General features: G+C 40.2%; 1 protein-coding gene across 7 annotated transcripts; it reads left to right on the top strand.

The window, feature by feature from the left end:
- The first annotated feature begins 154 nt into the window (after positions 1–154).
- Positions 155–20,649, top strand: zmynd8 (zinc finger, MYND-type containing 8). 7 transcript variants are annotated; one of them, XM_040115750.1, is made up of 22 exons: positions 4,723–4,813; positions 5,666–5,787; positions 9,733–9,797; positions 10,044–10,195; positions 12,910–13,131; positions 13,345–13,458; positions 13,923–13,988; positions 14,193–14,285; positions 14,383–14,470; positions 14,815–14,870; positions 15,001–15,078; positions 15,198–15,313; positions 15,408–15,907; positions 15,993–16,127; positions 16,314–16,469; positions 16,690–17,223; positions 17,373–17,900; positions 18,156–18,352; positions 18,619–18,699; positions 18,810–18,888; positions 18,996–19,235; positions 19,421–20,649. In XM_040115750.1, exons 3-22 carry the CDS (start codon positions 9,773–9,775, stop codon positions 19,594–19,596), a joined length of 3,636 nt encoding a protein of 1,211 aa, XP_039971684.1. In that variant the 5' UTR covers positions 4,723–4,813; positions 5,666–5,787; positions 9,733–9,772; the 3' UTR covers positions 19,597–20,649. The 7 variants fall into 7 exon arrangements, with proteins under 7 accessions (XP_039971685.1, XP_039971688.1, XP_039971683.1 ...); XM_040115751.1 differs by lacking the exons at positions 4,723–4,813; positions 5,666–5,787 and adding an exon at positions 155–255; XM_040115754.1 differs by lacking the exon at positions 5,666–5,787 and having other exon boundaries at positions 4,696–4,813; positions 12,988–13,131.
- Positions 20,650–20,932: the final 283 nt, after the last annotated feature.

Below are 20,932 nucleotides of genomic sequence, written 5' to 3'. Positions count from 1 at the left end.
ATTTTTTACGTGTTTTTTCTTTTCAGAAAACAATGTGATTCTGATCAACAGCATATAATCCCTTCAAAAAAAAAAAAGCACTTTTACGTGTATGACACTCAAGGCCTTGAATCCAAGGACGAGAAGGCTTTTCAAGGAGCTGGCCTGATCAGTGAAAGTCTGACTAGTGCGCCATCTTGGGGGACTACAGGGCTCGTTACTAATCGGTCAACTATGAAGCTCATGGGGTCACTGTTGTTGTCTGGACACCAAACGGTACGGTGGAGATTGACACATGTTACTGAATATATACTGTACTGTATATAGCTAGGTTTTAATATGGGGTGTCAACAGAGAAACAATGTTATAACGTAAATGAAACTGGGAAATGGACCGTGTGTTTTCACGACGTCGTTATCTGAGTTATCCCTGTTTAGTCTCGAACAGCTCACGGCTGGCCTTAGCATTGAAAGGCTGACCAGGGCGCCATCTTGGGGGATTGCAAGTGTTAATTAACATTAACTTTATTTAATAACTAATTAACGATAACTACAAGTTAATTATGCAAATGTTAACTGTCGAGAGATGTGAAAATGGACTCGCACTGGAAGCCTTCGCAATTCCATAAAATACATTCAGTTGAAATTAGGAAAAACAGTAACATTACTCCCAGTCTCACTAATTTAATTACACACTTTAATTGTCAGAGGCTCTAAATCGTAGCTAACGCTAGCAGTGGAGTTAGACTAGCTAAACAAAGTTAGGTTAGATAGCTTTAGTACTTACTTACATTAATACACTGTAGCCTACCTAAGGTGGCTTTTAATGGCCTAAACAGATTTGATATCTTTGCGTTGCCGACAACCGACTCTTTCCAGGGTCACTTCCCACAAATTCAAAATTTAGAGCTGCTAGCTTAAATTTCTGACACTTTATATCCAATAGGGTCAATGCACCAGTTGTACTGAGCTGTCAAGTTTCAGTGTGTCAGCATCTGGTCTTGGCCTGCGGTAAAACCCGGGGATTTACTATTGGTAAGCCCAAGCAGTGATGCTCAAAAGCAAGACTGGATAACCAAAGACAGGTTCACATTTTGTCAGTTGGTTTTTTTAATGTTAAGGCCTTATTTTAAAACTGATTTTAAGACATTTATTACATCCTGCTGGCATTATGCTTACATAGGGTACATTACTACTAACATGCTTATTCTATTACTGCTTTGGCAATATATGACTAAGATGCACTTTATAGCCAGCTGTTGGCCCTGTACATGATGTGCATTTGAAGGTGACAAGGTACATACATACACAGTGTACAGAGTGGGAGGAATGGGGGATCAGGAAGGCCATACAGTTAATTTTTTCCCTTGGGGTCCCTTGCAGATTAATGTTGCCACGCATAAGAGTCCATAGCTAAATGAGGATTTGTTAGTTTCAGTAATATTTCACAATTTACTCACACACAGGCATTGATGTATACAGTATAATTACTACAATGATGTAGGCGTCAACCCATTATTATCCATCCTACACATCACATACATGCGTTCTTTGCTTTATCATGGCAACAAATCTGTTGGACTTGTTGGAACAAGGTTGTTAAATGGGCTACTTGGTTTACCGCATATATTTGGTATCAATAAGTTTGAGAATCCTTGGGCTAGTGTATAGTGTGCTGTTAAAAAGTTTTCCCACAAGATGTCGCTGCTGTCTTTCTTCCTGTTGAAGGAGAGGCCAGCTGAACAGTGCAGACAGGTGCTTCTCAGCTGCCAATTCTTGTAAATTAAAAATGGCAGAATAGAATTAGTATTATCACTAACAGCCACCAATTGAAATAAACAATGAACTCTGGTATATAATCTTTTACCTACAGAGAAGCAATCTGTTTCTCCCCTAAACAGTCTAACCCAATATATCTCAGATCAGCTTAAGGCTATGATGCCTACCATGAACTTACTACAGAGGAATTTCTGTATAAAGTGGTGGGCAACCTGTTCTCTAGTTGAATGTTCAGTAGATGGATATACAGTCTACTAAGTCACCAATTCCATTTTTGTATTGTCAGTGAATACTGAGCCAATCAGTGAATAACCTTCACAATACAGACAGGGGGATAAAAGAGACCATTTGATACCAATAGATATTCAGCTAGAGATGTTGAGAAAATTTGTTAACAGGTCTTTGTTAACCACTTGTCAAATTTGCAATCTAAAATAGTGTTGCTATTGCCATGTAATGTGCTTTGTTAGTTTTTCAGTAAGGTTTATTTTCAGCCACTTATAAACATTTACATTTGATAATGCATGAATTAGAAAGTTCTGAAGTTTTAATAACCTAACCCTAACCTTTGGCACTGGTTTGCTCCCTCAGACATTCAGAATACAGTTCTGTCTTTTTATCAAGACACTCATCCCTCCCTGCTGTAAGCTGTCTGTGTGCTCTTAGCTCTCTGATTCATGATATATTATGTGCAGCGTGTGCATACACATTAAATACAGTACACTCACTGACCACATTGTTAGGAACACCTGTACACCTGCTTATTTATACAGCGAGTGGCACTCTTTGGGTGCTACAGCCAATCACATAGCAGCAGTGCAGTGTATAAAATCATGCAGATATGGGCCAACAGGTTTAGAGAATGGTCACATCAAACATCAGAAGGGGGAAAATGTGATCTCTGTGACTTTGACTTTGACTTGATTGTTGGTGCAAGGTTTGAATATTTTTGAAACCGCTGATCTTTCACTCACAGCAGTGTCTAGAGTTTTGCTCAGAATGGTGTGAAAGCAAAAAAAACATCCAGTGAGCGGCAGTTGTGGACAGGAACTCCTTGTTGATGAGAGAGGTCACAGGAGATTGGCCAGACTGGTTGGAGCTGACAAAAAGGCTACGGTAACTCAGATAACCACTCTTTAAAACTGTGGTGAGCAGAAAAGCATCTCAGGATGCACAACACGTCAAACCTTGAGGCGGATGGGCTACAATAGCAGAAGACCAGGTCAGGTTCCGCTCCTGTCAGCCAAGAACAGAAATCTGAGGCTGCAGTGGGCACAGGCTCACCAAAACTGGACAGTTGAAGACTGGAAAAACGTTGCCTGTTCTGAAGAATCTGGATTTCTGCTGAGCCATGCAGATGGAAGAGTCAGAATTTGATGTCAACAGCATGAATCCATGGACCCAACCTGCCTTGTGTCAACAGTCCAGGCTGTTGGTGGTGGTGTAATGGTGTGGGGAATGTTTTTTTGAAACACTATTGGCCCCTTAATACCAAACAGTCATTGTCTTAATGCCACAGTCTATCAGACTGTTGTTGCTAACCATGTTCGTCCCTTTATGGCCACAATTTTTCATCTTCTAATGGCTACTTCCAGCAGGATAATGCACCATGTCACATGATCATGACAGTGAGGTCAGTTGACTTCAGTGGCCTCCCCAGTCAGTAGATCCGAATCCGGTAGAACACCTTTGGGATATGTTAGAACAGGCGACTGACAGCATGAATGTGCAGCTAGCAAATCTGCAGAAATGATGTGATGCCATCATGTCAACATGGACCAGAATCTCAAAGGAATGTACAAAGAACTGAAGCTGTTTTTAGAGCAAAGGGAGGCCGTACCCAGCGTTAGTATGGTGTTCCTAATAAAGTGCTAGGTGAGTATATGTGATTACGTGAAGTGTGTAACTAAAGCCACAAATGATTTATGACACAATTCGTGAGAAAAAATAACTTCTGTTTTTCACAAAATTTTTAACAAAATGCTACAAGTGAAAATAAAAATTAGATTAGGCTTGGAAAAAAAAGGTAAATACTAAAAAGCTGTGCTGACATTTGCCGACCTGGCACTTCCTTCTTGTGTGATGAGAAATGCATTTTCAAAAGCAAAGGTTCTAAGCTGTGTTAATAACATGTTTAACATAACAAGCTCATATGTCTCAAGATATTCATTAGGCAAAATAAAGAAAACAAAGCTCCATAATAGGGCAAAATCACAATAATTGCAGGAGAACTGTACTAATAATATAAGGTAATATGAGGTATAATACATTTTGTTGTTAATCATTAAACCTTGTGAAAATATTGTTGAATCTTTCTCCATGGTGGAATGATACAACAGAAACTGAAAGTCATTGGTCCTTAACAGTATAATCTTGGCCTGTCTGGAACCACATTGTTAACACGTGATCACACCAGTTCAAAGGCCAGAGTCAGGCAAATCACATGACTGTAATTTAGCCTGTTTTTTAAGAATTGCCGTTAAATCTTCAGAGGTCAAAGAAACAGTACATTTTAATTAGTGCCCCTTTACCTATTCCTTTTATTTATATAGCCGCTTCTTCAATCTTTCCTATGATGGTTAGTTTAACTTGAGGGTGGGAACTAGTGACACAAATTCTTCCTCAAGCATACAGCCTCAGGTCTGTTCTTTATGTGCACATCTGCTGACTACGCTTCACAGCTACACCAAAGGCCTTCTCTATAGCACATTTATGAAACAAAGCTGTATGCTGTCTTCTTGGTACGTAATAGGTGTGCACTGGCTGATTATTTTGATCTGGGCCTAGCTCCCCTTGCTCTGAGTACTGCTTTTTTCTGCTTGCCTGTGCTAAACAAAAGACAAGCAGCCAGGAAATGCAGTAGCCAATCAGCAGCTGCCTTACATTTTGTCAGCATGCATGGCCAGTCTCAGTGTGCCTTATATCAGAGCAGCGAGTCGGACAGCTTAGAGAGCCGTGGCTATGCTCTGAGCAGGGTGAGGGCTGACAGGGCTGTCCTCCATGTTTTAATAAGCATTGACATATCACACAGAGTTTTTAGCCATGCATCCACAGAGGTAAGCCTTATTTTCATTCTTTCACATATTCTACTCTGTTGATAAGGCACAAGCCACTGTGTGTGATCCGTGCCTGAGTAATAATACATGTTTGCCTGACAGACTGGGGGAGGGGGAAGAGTTTGTCACCCCACAGCATAGAAGTGGAGCTTGGTAAGAGAGCATAGCATAGTATAGTACAACAGACTGCCTCTGCTAACTGGGTGGCTGGCTGGACACGTACAGTAGGGGGCCACAGGTCAAGTCTAAGGTCACTGTATATTCATAGAATACTGACTGAGAAAACATGCTTTCTTTTGTCATGATTAAAGGAGGGCTGAGATTTTGTGGCTTCCCCCTGGCCTATGCTGTCAAGATGGCAGGCCTGGTGAGGGATCTAGGCAGGATGGGAGAGACATGGAACAGTGCAGAGGGGAGTCCCCAGGGGAATTAACAGATGGTAAACTGACAGCACAGCAAGTTTAATTTAGGCCTCAAACTGGCATGTGAGCAAGTTAGCAGGGCACTTTTGTTAATTGTTTGCCAGACTAACATGGCAATGAAGAACAGACTGTAAACTGTTTAGATGCCTAATTCTTCTACACTTGACACAAAATCTAGCTCACCTCACCAAAATGCCCCTTTTACTTAGCAAATAAAAACATGCTTTTTACAACCCTTATCCTGTAAACTGCTCACTAGTTTTCTAAAATACCAATTACCTACAGAATAAATACGCTGGAGCAGTTTATTTATCTCAGGATTGGGGGAATTGCCTGAGCCTAATGGTGTGCACTGCCTCCCAGTGTTGTTCTCTGCTGCCGAGTGTCAGCCATTTTAGAGAGCTTCCCCTTTCTGTCCCTCTGCTCCAAGCACACTGGGTATTTGTATGTAAGAGAGAAGGAAAGAAGAAGGGAAGGACTTCCTCTGAAAAGGCTCTGCATAGAAACCTCATCTCATCAGAGAGGCTTGAAAACCTGTTTGAAGTCGACAAGGTTTGATTTAATTCTATTTCTATATAATGGGATTGGTGTTGGTTTTCTGTATGCATGAATCAGATAAAAACCATTAAATTTAGTCAGTTTATCAATATTGTTGTATTATTCTCGAACACTGGATATATTTGAGGTGGAATATGTGATGTATTTTTTTTCATTGTTAGTGGATGATGTCTGACAAAGGCTCTGATTTAAATATAACCAGGGGAACTATGGCCTGGATATAATGGCGTACATAATGTTGCTTGACCAGGGTTCAGGAGTTGTCTGCAGTGACTGAAACAGCAAATCCCCCCTCCTCAGTGTTTTGTGAATGGTGCTTGGTAATGCGTTTAATCCCCTCGTTCCACTATGGTGTGAGGAGTGGTGTAGGCACACTTAAATCTGTATTACACCGACACACAGCCTATTTAGTTTGGTGTCTGTCTTTACAATATCCAATAGCTGACCTTCTTGGACTTCTCTAGATTAGGTAGCTGGCCTTGAAATATTGGCCTGGATTAGTTTCTGTTTTGAATGATGGTTTATACTTGAGTTGTAATGTATCTGCACCAATGTGTTTTAATGTGTGCATTGTTTTCATGCATTAAGGTTCTATATAGATTAAATAAAGTGCAACTAGTGTGTCAAACAGAAATTACTATAGAAAGATGGAAAAATGTATAGCTTTGCTCTCAGCTGTTTATTCATGTTTTTTTCAGCTTACTGTCGCTCACATTCAGATCTCTGGGCAGATATTGATCATGAGGCAGTATATGCTGAGGGAGAATTGGAGAAACAGGATAGGGTTATGCCTTGCACACTGTCTGCACAGGCCTGTGTCATTTTCAGACTTGTCTTTGTGTCCACTATCAGGGACCATGCTGTATATCAACATGCTGGGGCACATAATAAGCTGCATGTGGTCCTTTACAGCAGATTCGACTGGTGCTGTGTGTATTTGTTATGTGTGCAGTGCACACAGTGGTCAGAGAGAGAGGGAGAGTCTTCAAAATGGATGCCATACACATACACTGGCTGAGAGCACAGTGAGGGAGGGAATATGATCCTCTCCCTGTCAAGCCTGTAGAGCTGCATCTTACATGTCTGATAAAAGGCACACTACCAGTATACAGTATGTGTTTATGGGTTTTAAGGGAGTGAGGGACTTGGTTTTCAGGAGGTTTTTTGCAACAGTGAGGAGCAGTCCTCTCTGCATTGCAGCAGTGTGGCTGAGGAGAGCGGGGAGAAGAGAGCCTGTGTGGCACACTGAGGCTGAGCACCCAATCAGGCACCTCCGTGTGGTGCTTGAGCCAATCGGCAGTCTGCAGCCGAGGTTAAAGATTGACAATTGCAGGAGAGAGCAGCAGGGAGAGAAGGCCTTCTGGGAAACCTGGACCCATCTTTTCCCTCATCCCCCAACGCCCTCAATAATTGAAAAAGATTAAAGAATAGGCTGAAGAATCCTTATGTGAGTAAGGAAACAGGTATGCTGTTGATTTCCTACATTGAAGCATGGATGTAATGGAAATGGTGGGTGTGGAAAGGGATGTTTTAGTAGGTTACAATAGGCTGTATTGTGTGCTCTGTGGTCTTTGATTTAAAAATGTTTTTGTCAGGATGGGCAGCATTGATTTTCCTCCTCGTCCCTGTTCATGTCTTTCTCTTTGCCTCTTGTTGCTGTATTTCCTGGCCAGGACAGGACAGGATCTTGCTGGGGTAGATTGTCTGAGTCTGTCCAGACTGGTTAGATGAGGAGGCCAGTAAAGCCATTTCACTGCACCCCTGCCTGTGTCTGCAGATGTGCCATGTTTCTGTCTGTCATTTCATCTTTATTTAGTGATGGAGGAGGAGGGGTGTGGGGGTTTGTGAGCAACATAATTGAAGTGGAGACAGTATTTTTTTTTTTTTTTGAAGGACTGTCTATTTTTCCCACAATACATTCAAATGATGCTTTGCTCAGGAGTAAGTGAAATAAAAAATGGCAAAATTTAAGCCATCTGAACAGTGAGGCCGATTCATCTGCTGTGGCGTCAGAGAAAATGGCAACAATAATAGGATCGACAACAGGGCGCCTTCAAACCAAGGTGAATCATGCTGAACTGATACTGAGAAAAGCCTGTTGGGTAGATTTTGAATAAATGGTAGTTCACAGCAAATTGTGGCTGGCATTTCAAGGAAATGTTTTCTCAACAGAACAGTCTGTGATTGTGTAATCCATCATAATACACTGTCTGTTATTAGGTTAGTTCATCAATGAATATTACTTGGATGTTTTAAAACAGCAGGGTAGTCTATTTACATGCTTTTCACTTGTTGGATGTCAGAAGGTTCAGGCACTGTAGATTGTATTGTTCTGTGTTTTCATGTGTACCATTTATAGACCTGTGGCCGGTGGAGACAGGAGCCTGCTATTCATAATTGGAGAATGGCACTACACTTTGAGCTGCCATTGCTCTAGTATTGGTTAACTCTTGCTTTACCTGAGTTTAAGATATTTTTAACATTTAGAAGATGTGCCTGCGTTGTCTTTAAGCTGTTGATGTATGGTTTGTGTGATATAATTGCTGTATTATCAGTATTTTCAGCCATGGTCGGGCTTGAAAGTTGCAAAACAGTTAATTTTTGTTAAAGTCAACAAAGTACCTGTATCTTAGACAATATGTCTGGTGTTAGGCAGAGTATTTCCAGTGGCCCGTTTGTTTTCTTAAATGTAGTGTAGTCCTACATTCATTTAATGTGTAGTAACTTTTTAATGTGTTTCTTCAAATCATGTAGATTTCAAAAGAGAAAAAATAGATTTCACCATCCCAGGCAAAAGGAAATATTTCTTGAAATGTATGGTTGGTTAAAAACGCAACCATTTACAGACACAATTTAGCAACCTGTGACCGGTGATAAATTAATTTCCTGACCTAATCATTCACACCATTTTGAGCCTTTAAGACTCCAGTTTAAACACAGTGCTTCAGTAGGGATAGTGATTTGAAGACTTGTTTTAATATAAATTTTTATAGAAGAGTTATGATGCTTCTGTTCCCAGTAGGGAACCCCAAATATAACCAGAATTACATTAGTGTCAAGAGAGAGCCTGTTGGTAAAACTGACCTTTCTTGTCAGAATAACTCCATTGTAATAGGGTGAGGGGAAAATATGGACTGGTAGGTCAGACTGTATCAAAGTTCCGCAGGAATGTATTAAAGTCCAAAAACTGAAAACCTGACCATTTGCATATTGCATGTCTGTTTGGGGGGTGGCTGTTTTCTTCCTTTATCAGACAGATTACCATAGGAAACAAAGGTGGATGAGGAGATGTCATTTTAAACTCCTTGGCCACCAGGATGTCCAAACTATAGTGTACTTCTAAAGAACATGTTGTTCTAAGGCACAATTTCAAATAACTTTTTTAACTGAATGATAATAGCTTATATCATAGATACGAGGGGTGATTGATAAGTTTATGGCCTAAGGTAGAAGGAGATGAGTTATACAGCTCTTGTTACAGGCAAGTGAAGTAAATAACTTTGTGGTATTTCTGTTTCGGGTAATTAAAAATTCAAAGTCAGCACTGTCTGAGAAAATGGACAGCAGCAGCCTTTGTGCAGTCATCCGCTACCTCGGTCTCAAGTGCTCATCACCCAAGGAGACATTGTGGCAACACTAGGGGAGGGTGCCCCTTCTTAACGTATGGTGAAGAAGTGGGGTGCTGAATTAAATTGTGGCAGAGAGAGCCTGGAAGATGACCCCCATCCCAGAAGGCCGGTCACCGACACCATACAGGAGACCACTGACAAGATCCAAGACATGATCTTGAGGGGCTCTGTATGCTCCACAGCTGATGGACTAAAATTGACTCCTTCTACCTTAAGTCATGAACTTATCAATCATCACTCGTATGAGAAATCTTCAGCTATAGGTTATTTTTGACTGGCAAACCTTTGACTATGATCTTTTCTGCATCAGTGTGGCAGACGAAGAGGGAAAAGACATTGCAGCAGAAGGAATGGAGATCTCAACACGCTCCAAAGGTAACATACCTTACAAGTTTGTTTTTAGATGGGAAAAGCTGTTTGTTTATGGAATGTAGTGATTTGTAAAGTGGCTTTATTTTTTTGTTTTTATATTATATACAAGTATGTCACCATGTTTACTGGCTTCACCCGACTGTGTGAGTACAGGAAAACTGGTGTGTCATTTCTGGAAATTTTTTCTGCTTTGAGTAGGACATGAGTGTGCGCTCACTACTTTGTGTAACCTCTGACTTTTGTCTGCAGTTTCAGACACAGGGTCAACGGAGCGGACGGCCCAAAAACGAAAGATGCCGAGTCCCTCTCACTCATCCAATGGTCACTCTTCTGCTGAAACCTCCCCCTGCCCAATGAAAAAGAAGAAGAAACCAGGTGCTGTGAGCAGCAGCAAAGACCAGGTAACAATCAAAGCACAACCCATGATCCAAATGTTAACAAAAGGGTCCCACCGCACCCACCACCAAAAAACAGGATTTAAGCCTGCTATCGCTCCCAAACTAATTGATATTCAGACTTACACATGACAGCAACTAAGTGAATAATATTATTGATAGTAAAACTTATGAGAATTTTTTTTTGTCATCAAACAGCCGAGCTCTTTAATGAAAGATTTAAATAAACAGGGTTATATAGCCTTTAGATTGTCCTACTTATAGGGTCAGTTCACCCTACTCCCTAAAACCATATTTTGCATGTGGCACTAGCAAAGTGGATATTTTGGATTCAACTTGTCAAAGATTTGGGAGGTCTGCAACTGAGGCCTGTGCTGCCACCCTGACAATGGAACTTTGTGACACTCAAAACATCCAAAAAAATTAAATTCAAATGAGATATTTATATTATTTGTTCAATCTTTGGTGAAGACTTTAATTTTATTTTCATTTACTTCAACTGCATTATTGTAATAACTACTAAATAGTTAATTATTAGCTTTGACTGGCTTTAAGCTAACTCTGGTACATTAAGGTTAATGTTGTACATGATACCTTACAAAATAAATTATTTTCACAATTAATAATTTGTGGAAATCAGACAAAATATCAATAATACAAGTATTTGTGTGAAAATCTTACTGAATAAAACATATGCAACTCTCTATTTTAACTTTTTTTTGCATAATCCGCAGCTAGTTTTCATTTTCCTTGAATTTTGTGTACACTTTCTGGAAGTGTTTTCCTAGCTGTAGGTGCCAGATAAGGACTTTGTTCACTGTAAGCTACAGGGAACAATGTCGTATGCAGCAGAAAATTTTGGATGCGAGAGGATACAAAACCTGGTTAAATCAACTCGCTTTTATATTGTTATACATGTAACTGCAATATTCAGCTATAAAATCAAAACATCACCAGCTGCCACATTCAGACCTTCAGATTCAGGAAATTATAATTCCAGGTGCACTGATATGGTCTATAGCGTGGGCATAGGTGTCCAGAGAGTACATATACAGTGTTTGCAAAAGTATTAATCTTTTTCAGATACCATGACCGATACTTTTGATGACACAATCATAATAAACATCTTTTGCTGAGGGGAAGAAGTGGTTGGTTGTGTTTAGTAATTCATATTCTGTCAAGATTGTGAGGCCTGTATTTATTCAGGGGTTCACTGAGAATGCCCTGCTCCCCATCAACACTCATTACACATAGTTAAACACATCCACAGCTGGAAGTTGCCCAGTACAACCAACTGTTGGCTATTGAGCAGCTCCACTGGAGAATATAGGGGTGAAGTTCTTTAAATTAAATTCATCACATTTACTGTAACAAGTGAGATGTTGTGTGTCTAGACTTTTATATCCTTCTTAAATGACCCCCTTCTGCCCTTGACTTTCATAAGTACTCTAGAGTTTGCTCCTGGGATATTGTGTCCTGCTTTATATTATTGCTAGACTGGTATCAGCAGCATCATATGTTCTATTGTGATACTGAGGTAGAGGTATTTCTTTCCTAGTTGCAGACATTTTAGCTCTGAACTGTTCCATTTTTGGTAGTTCAGACCTTTGCATTATAGCTGTTTGACATTTGAATAATGGCCCTTGTTCTCATGTGCCTGAAACGCTCTACTTGTTAAATCGTACTGTTTAATTCCAGCTGTCCTCTGTAAATTAGATTCCTCATTCCATCCGGGGCTAAATATTTTCACAGTATTACAGTATACCACGAGTTACCTTGCAATTTCAACCTTTGGTCTGCTCCATTTAGATCAAATGTTGAGGTTTTTGAGGCACAGTATGCTGTGAATGGTAAATGGCTGTATCCAATTTCTGATTCAATCATTGTGCACTATAGCCTATTAATGTGTTATGTTTGTACTATTTTAAAGTGTTATGTTTAGGATTGTCTGCCATATGAATAAAAATGTTGATGTATATTTTTAAGTAATTTTCAATTTTATTGGACAGCACTGATAACCTAACTTTAAGCGTTCAGATTGTCACTAAAATTGGCATTTTCAGTGCTTTATACTTGCTTAGTAGTAAATTCTGAGGAATTGGCATCTTTGTGCACCTCTAATTTAACCAAATTCTACTTTAGGTTGCCACTATTTTATTAATATTCTCCACAGTCTGAGAAAATCATGTGGTTACTTGTGCCTGACATTTTAGCTTGTGTTTTTTATGTGCATGCTTTGCTGGCTTTGTGCTTAAAGCAGTTCACAGATGCACAATAGGTAAATGATGGATAGTATTGTACACTTGGCACATTAAGTTGACCTTTGCAAATGATTAGTAGCCACTGTAGCTATCTGGGCTTTTGCCAGTTTAATCAAGGCTGTCTACACTGTCTACCCTCCTGCACATTAGTGATGCTTGAGTCCTAAAACACAGACTGAGTCACAGAACTGAGCAAGTCACATGACTTAGAATAAATATCAAGACTCATTATCTTTTGATATCTTTTCCATCGCAATTTTGACCAATATAATGTTGACCTTTAAATCTCAGTGGTTATGGCATACTCATGAACCAGCAGTGTGTAACAGCTGTCTGTGTTGTGGACTTTTTGACTTTAGTTTACCTTTTGTTGATGTTGTGCGTGTCTGCTTGGCTTTTCTAATCTCTGGCCTGATTTTGACCTTCCCAAACTTTGTGTTTCTTTTGCCTGCATTCCAGTCAGAACTAAGACATGGTCCCTTTTACTATGTGAAGCAGCCAGCACTCACCACAGACCCTGTTGATGTTGTACCGCAGGACGGCAGGAATGACTTCTACTGCTGGCTGTGCCACCGCGAGGGCCAGGTGCTCTGCTGTGAGCTCTGCCCCAGGGTGTACCATGCCAAGTGCCTCAAACTACCAGCCGAGCCCGAGGGCGACTGGTTCTGTCCGGAGTGTGAGGTACCCAACCAGGAATGTGCATAGCGTGTGGGTTTTAGAAAAAACATATTTCAGAGCCTGTAGTCAAAACCTATTGTAATATTTGTTTAATTGCGGAGGACCTCTTAGTAAGCTTGGACCTAAGCTAAAAAAACATGCTAAGACTACATACATTCTGTGCAATTGTGGGATATAAACAAAGTGTTCAACTCTTTTCCTCTTGATGTCTTTTAGAAAATAACAGTTGCCGAGTGCATAGAGACTCAGAGCAAAGCCATGATGATGCTAACTATAGACCAGCTGTCTTACCTACTAAAGTTTGCCCTTCAGAAGATGAAACAACCAGGTGTAAGTATTCTGGGCCCTCTGTCTTACTAGGAAATTCATGCTACCAAAATTATATAATATTGGGGCAGGTAGCTTTATAACAAATGGGTTACTCTATTTATTCTCCTTTAAATTTCTGCCTTTTCTAATTGTACATTCAGATGTATCACTTGCATATTGGCATGTGTTCTTTTCTGGCCAGTCTTGATTTTTAGATTGCTTGTGCAATCAAAAGACACGCTTTTATCTGATCATCATATTCCCATCGGTTGCGTTATATGTTAAGATCTGCACCCCAAAGTAAAACCTGTCCACATATCTAACCGGCATGATATATTATTGATTTGCATGAGCAAATGATGTCTAATAACTGAACTAACAATCACAGTCATTGTGCAATAATGGGCCTGTCATGGCTGGAAACCATGAAGGTAAACATGCTAGCTGGTGGTGAGGATACAGCTGCCCCTCTCACTCTCTTTCAGGATCATCCCCGCTTGTCATCTCGCTCCCCCCACGCAGCTTCCACGCAGAGAAAGACTTTTAATTGGGTAATCAATTACACCACTAACAAGACCCCGTCATGATTTTCTCCTCCACTGGTTTTCCTCCTTTTGTTTGAAGCGGCTTTTAGAGTTTTAAGTAGTAGCATAGTGGTAGCATGTTGATGTGCGATAGAGGGGAAGGTTGTATAGTCAGTGTGGCCAGAGAGTTTGTTTACCTTCACTCTTTTTTCTGTCTACTCAATTTCATAGACGGAACCCTTCCAGAAACCTGTCTCTCTTGAACAGCATCCAGATTATGCAGAATACATTTTTCATCCTATGGATCTTTGCACACTTGAGAAGGTAAAACACAAGCTGTCACACAGCTATTTGAAACGATAAATGTAGAAGAGTTGAACAGTATGACAGATGAGAACTATCTTTTCTTTTTGCACTGCAGAATATCAAAAAGAAAATGTACGGCTGCACAGAGGCCTTCTTGGCTGATGCAAAATGGATTTTGCACAACTGTATTATATACAATGGAGGTATGGTGCATACTCTGGGCACAATATGAAAATAATCTTGTAAGGCTGCTTGATATGAATAAATATTATAAGATTAATAAGAATATTATTCAAATATTGGTTTATATCATGATATGTCAAATATGGTATATTCAGAATTACATAAAATAATTTAAATTAAGGTTAAAATAATAACTTACTTTGTTAGTTTTTAACCATAATTCTCTCAGATTCATTAATTTGGATAACATGATGGGATCATCATAATACAATCCCTCTGAAAGACACTTAGCAATAATGTTGAATTATCACCGTGTCTAGTCTGTATATAAATAGTATAACACAAATGTATATCCTTGTTGCAGGCAATCACAAACTCACGGCTACAGCTAAAGTAATAGTAAAAATCTGTGAGCATGAGGTGAGTATGTAGTTTGTGTTGAAGAAGAGTTTTAGATTTAAGCCAAATTTTTATTTGCTGATAAATTTAAGAAAGTAGACATGACAGCTGAAACTTATTTCATACACATTCTTGATTCTTTTTTTTGCAGATGAATGAAATTGAAGTTTGTCCTGAGTGTTATCTGTCTGCTTGCCAAAAGAGAGACAACTGGTTTTGTGAGCCTTGTGTAAGATAGTAGAGTAACTTGAAGTATCTGTTCATGATTCCACCAGATTGTTTACCCATTCAAACATAGATCACTGGAATACATCCACTTAGTTCCAGTGTTTTGCTGTATGTCTGCAGAGTAACCCACACCCTCTAGTGTGGGCCAAACTGAAAGGATTTCCATTCTGGCCTGCTAAGGCTCTGCGGGACAAAGATGGACAGGTGGACGCTCGTTTCTTTGGTCAGCACGACAGGTATCAGCCCTTTGTGCCTCAGTTACTTAGGCTCGGAGGCACATTTCAAGGTTTATTGTAACACAGAATTATGATGTGAGTTTTTATCCTTCAGGGCATGGGTTCCTTTAAACAACTGCTACCTCATGTCCAAAGAGATTCCATTCTCTGTGAAGAAGACCAAAAGCATCTTCAACAGTGCCATGCAAGAGATGGAGGTCTATGTGGAGAACATGAGGAAGAAGTTTGGAGTGTTTAACTATGCCCCCTTCAGGACACCCTACACTCCTGACAACAACTTTCAGATGCTGCTGGATCCCTCCAACCCCTCGTCCACTCCTGTCAAATCTGAGAAACAGGAAAAGATCAAGCTGAGCTTTGATATGACAGCATCACCCAAAATCCCTTTGGCCAGGACCATGTTGTCCGGGGCTGGGGTGGGAGGGGGCACAGTCGGGCGGCGGCTCCCTCTCAGTGATATGCCTCGCTCCCCCATGAGCACCAACTCCTCCGCCCATACTGGTTCAGATGGGGAACAGGAGACAGCAGACAAGTTGCAGGCAAAAGCCCAAAACAGTCAGTACAGTGCAGGGGAAGAGTCTATGGACTGTACAGGTATTCCAGACGCATCTACTATAGCCACAAACATGTTGTATCTAATGGGAGACTACTTTAATTAACAGTAAATATCTCTGAACAGCATCACCTTCCCATCCTCGACCTGGTCCTGCAGGCAGTTCATTGGACAGCCCTAAACCATTCCACTCTCAAGCTCCTGGCATCTCCAAGCAGGAGAAGACACCACAGACAGGAAGCATTCTGAACCTCAATCTAGGTGAATCTTTTATGCCAAGTATGTAATATGCATGCAAGTGTTTAATAATGTCTATTCTTTGTGAGCAAATATAGCATCATTGGATATGATTCTCCGAGAAACTATAAATATAATAAGTAAATAAATAAGATCTTTCTCATGTGCACATATTACTATTTGGAATTATTTTACGTTGTATTCTTCCAGATCGGAGCAAAGCAGAAATGGACCTAAAAGAGCTTAGTGAAACAGTTCAGCAGAAGCAAGGGACAGCACCAGTCCTCACGTCTCCAAAAAGACAGATTAAGAGCCGTTTCCAGCTGAACCTGGACAAAACCATTGAGAGTTGCAAGGCACAGCTGGGTCCGTACAGAAGAAATAGAAAAAATATAGAAAAATAAACATTTCTGATGTATTTCTGTCTTAGATGTTGATATATATTCAGCAGTATCAGTGTTTTCATTTAAAGGTAGCCTAATGGAACACATTTTGGCAATGTGTTCATATGATGAACACATCTACCTCTAATTCTAAGACATGTTGAATTGCAGTGTAATATCATCCCTCTTCCTTTGTTTTGTAGGTATCGATGAGATCTCTGTTGATGTGTATAAAGGTGTGGAACACAGTGACTCCGAAGACTCTGATAAATCTGACTCAAGTGACAGTGAGTATGCCAGTGATGACGAGCAAAAGACCAAGGATGGCCAGGACGGAGCAGCCAATGATGAAGCCCTGAAGGACCCTACCAAAAGTAAAGTCAAAGACCAGTCTCCCCCAAGCCAAGATAAGGAGGGTAAAGCTGATGCACCTGTGGCATCCGAGTCTGCAACCGGTGACACCACTGCAACAGCATCAGATGCTCCAACTAAAGAGAAAACAAGCACTGATTCAGAAAAAGAGAGCCCAGAGAAGACCAAAGCACCTCCAGCATCACCTGGTCCCAGAGAGAAGGCTCAGTTGAAAGAAGAGGCAAAGCAGCCTGTGCCAGTGGAGGACTCTGACTCAGAGAGGGAGCTGGTTATTGACCTTGGAGAGGAACAGGGAGGCAAAGACAGGAAGAGGAACAGGAAAGACACCACCATTGTTAAGGAGTCACCTGCTGGTAAACCTGAAGGTGAGATTTGTAATAATCTCTGCTGATCCCATGAGAAAAAAATCAAATTATACTTTATGTAATGTCAGTTTTTAGCGTTTGTAATGTGGAAACATTAGCAACTCTGTACTGATTGAACTTGTAAACAATGTGGGTACTTTTTCTTGTAGGCAAAGCCCTGACCCCATCAACTGTCCCGTCTCAAAACAGTGCAGCTCTTTCCACACCCTCCAGTGTTTCTACGCAGTCCTCAATGGCCATTCCTGTCACCATGGTCTCCTTCACTACTCCCTCTCCCGCAACCATAAGCCTTGCAACCGTGTCCAGTGTCACAGCAACACCCCCGTCCTCCTCGTCCTCCTCCTCCTCCTCCTCAGCCTCCACCACCCCAGCTTTGAAGAAACAGCGCCCTCTGCTGCCCAGAGAGACTGTGCCAGTGGTACAGAGAGCTGTTGTGTGGAATCCCACTGCCAAGTTTCAGACTTCCTCGCAGAAATGGCACATGCAGAAGGTGCAGCGTCAACAACAGAACCAGCAACCTGTGGCAACCACCCAAATTCAGGCGTCGTCACCCAGGCAAGGCCAGGCTCAAGTGCTGACCCAGACACAGGCTGTGAGTGTCTCGACAGCAGTGTCCTCATCTTCAGCACAGCAGTCTTCACAAAGCACACGCTATCAGACCAGACAGGCTGTCAAAGGTAGATAAAATGGTTTTAGTCACAAGTTTGAAAGAATTCCAAGTATGAATTTTCATAGAGTGTGGGCCATTAATGTGGGAGCTTTTCAAATGTTTGAGATCCATGGTGTATACAGTATATATGTTAAACAAATCATCAGGTGGAATATTACCAGTTTGTACCCCACAGCAACCACTGTGAATGTGAAATGTTTCATCAGTTTGTCCATAATTATATTGTTGATTACTAGTTTTTTTTTTTTTTTGTTTTTTCTAGCTGTTCAACAAAAAGACACTCCACTCAGCGCATCCACGTCTGCTGTCACTCTAGTATCCAGTAGTCCAGCTTCTGTTGCCATGATGGCAGCATCAAGTCTAGGCGCAGTTGCTTCTTCTTCACCAGTGGCAACAGACCTGTATATCCCCACTGCCTCAGCGGATGTGGCTGCAGACATTGCCAAGTACACAAATAAAGTTAGTATAAGTTTTTGCCCTGTAAGGTGCCATCTGCAATGGTCACTTATTGGACTGTATTGCCTTTTCTTGTAACTTTAGGAAAGTTACAAGAAATATTGTGCTGTTTAAATATACATAGTTACAGTATATTCATCCCTTCAGATTAAATTTAAATTATAAACCATTCCTTTACAGCTTTCAAACTACACATTTTTAAAAAAAAGAGCTTTTGGTTCATATATTTATCATGTCTTCATATAATATTATGGTCTTCTCTTTTTCAGATAATGGATGCAATCAAAGGTACCATGACTGAAATCTACAATGATCTTTCTAAAAATACTTCAGGGAATACAATAGCAGAGGTAGGAGTTAACACTCGTCCCTTCAGACACTGAGTACGATTCAGATCGTAACACTGGCTTTGCACATGACCATTTACTTACTCTGACATGCCTATGTGTTTTTCCTACAGATAAGACGACTGAGAATTGAAATAGAAAAATTACAGTGGTTGCATCAACAAGAGTTGTCAGAAATGAAGCACAATCTCGGTGAGACTTGGGGAAATCTGAAAAACACTTTGCTTGTAGGCCTCTTATCCCAAAACAGCGTAATGAGTTCCAATTGTGTTTGATGATGTTTGTGTATTTCCATTTAGAGCTGACAATGGCAGAGATGAGGCAAAGTCTGGAGCAGGAGAGAGAGAGGTTGGTGACAGAGGTGAAGAAACAGATGGAGCTGGAGAAGCAACAAGCAGTGGATGAGACAAAGAAGAAACAGTGGTGTGCTAACTGCCGGAAAGAGGCCATCTTCTACTGTTGCTGGAACACCAGCTACTGTGATTACCCTTGTCAGCAAGCCCACTGGCCAGAACACATGAAGTCTTGCACTCAGTCAGGTAACAGCACGTACCCGTCTCAACATGCTGTTGATGACATTCACACAAACAAGGACTATTGTTTTTTCCTATGGCAGTTCTTAACTCTGTCTGGACATCTCCATTCCTTAACTTGCCTGCTGACAATAATGACATTTATACTGATATTTACATAGATGTAATGCATACTTTTGTTCTATTTGTAGCCACAGCCCCACAGCAAGAACCTGAGGCTGAGTTGACAGCAGACCCCCCTAACAAAGGGTTAGGGCAGGCTAGCAGTGGCCCAAACTCTCTCAGAGACACAACAGTCTCTGCACCATCAGACAAAGACACTGACACGGAGAAGAGTGCTGACAGTGTGCCTGTCACTTTGTCGTAACTTACTTGAAAATGTAAATGTATACATATATATATATTTTTTTTACTACAAGGATATGTACATGTAAATTGTTCTGTTTGAGCGGCTGTTAAGGGAGCAATCCAAATTATTTTTATTTATATATTTTTCGTTCGCCTTTCAGGGCTCACACACTGCTCCCAGGGCACAGTGGTCTTCGAAACATTTAAAATGTAGAAACAACACTGACAGCTCATAGTTAGTAACCACTAGAGGGGGCAGTTTAAAAACGTATACTGCATATTCATGCACCTTGTTGCAGTCTATAGAGAGCTGTCAGTATAAAGATCTTAAGAGCATGCTTGAGTGTCACAAAACATACACATAGTGTAAAGGACAACAGTATAACAGTTTAAAACTGCAAAAATGTAACCCATGTTAATGGACCACCTCAGTTTTAGATTAGAGGACTGTTGACAGAAATGTCTGTAAATTACTTATTTTGTATTCTGTGTTAATTTATTTGTTATTCTAATGATGCCTGCTGTACACTGCAAAGAAAATAACAAATACAGACATTTTAAACAAGCTGTTTCTATGGATATAATGTGGTCTAAGTAGTTAGGAAGTATTCTGCAATAGATTAATATAGGTTTGACTGTAGGCTGAATTGGTAAGTCGGGTTTAATCAGAGAACTGAATTTCTGAAACTCAACTTCAGAAAATACAATCTTGCAAAAATGTTGGTCACAGACAGTGCCATCTTAAGTTTTATGATTGTATCAGAGGAACTTGTCCATGTGTTCCATTGGTTTTGATATATGTAAATATGTAAAAACTCGTTTTGTCAGCTCAACACTGACTGTATTTTAAACTGTAAGAGCTGTAGCACATTTTTAATATTGATGAACTCTGTATGTCAGAAGTCCTGAAGAAGAGGTTTATTAGGGCATTAGGCTCAATACGGACTCATGAGAGGTCAAAATTCTGCATTTCTGTATGAAATGCCAGAAGATGTCTGTTTTTTTTCTCACAACTGGAAGCTCTTACTCATTTTTAAAAAAGTGATCTGACCCACAGTATAATAGTATATTAAAATGCAAAAATATTCACTATATATATATATATATATATATATATATATATATATATATATATATATATCAGGCAAATTAACATTTAACTCAAGGGTGTTATCAACAAAATAAAATAAAAAGTCACAAACACTTTTCAGTTTGTAAATCTTTATATGTATTAATTTTAGCGTATTTAAAGTGTATCTATAGTTTGATGTTCAACTAAAAACTTCAGAATGCTGTGTATTTATAAACATTATCTGATACGTCTAACAGCCAAAACCAAACAATCTCTGCGTTGT

This window comes from Xiphias gladius, chromosome 21, assembly GCF_016859285.1.
Source record: "Xiphias gladius isolate SHS-SW01 ecotype Sanya breed wild chromosome 21, ASM1685928v1, whole genome shotgun sequence".
NCBI classification, from domain to species: Eukaryota; Metazoa; Chordata; class Actinopteri; order Istiophoriformes; family Xiphiidae; genus Xiphias; species Xiphias gladius.
Note: the sequence above shows the minus strand (reverse complement) of the source record. Positions and strands in the feature narration are given on the sequence as shown.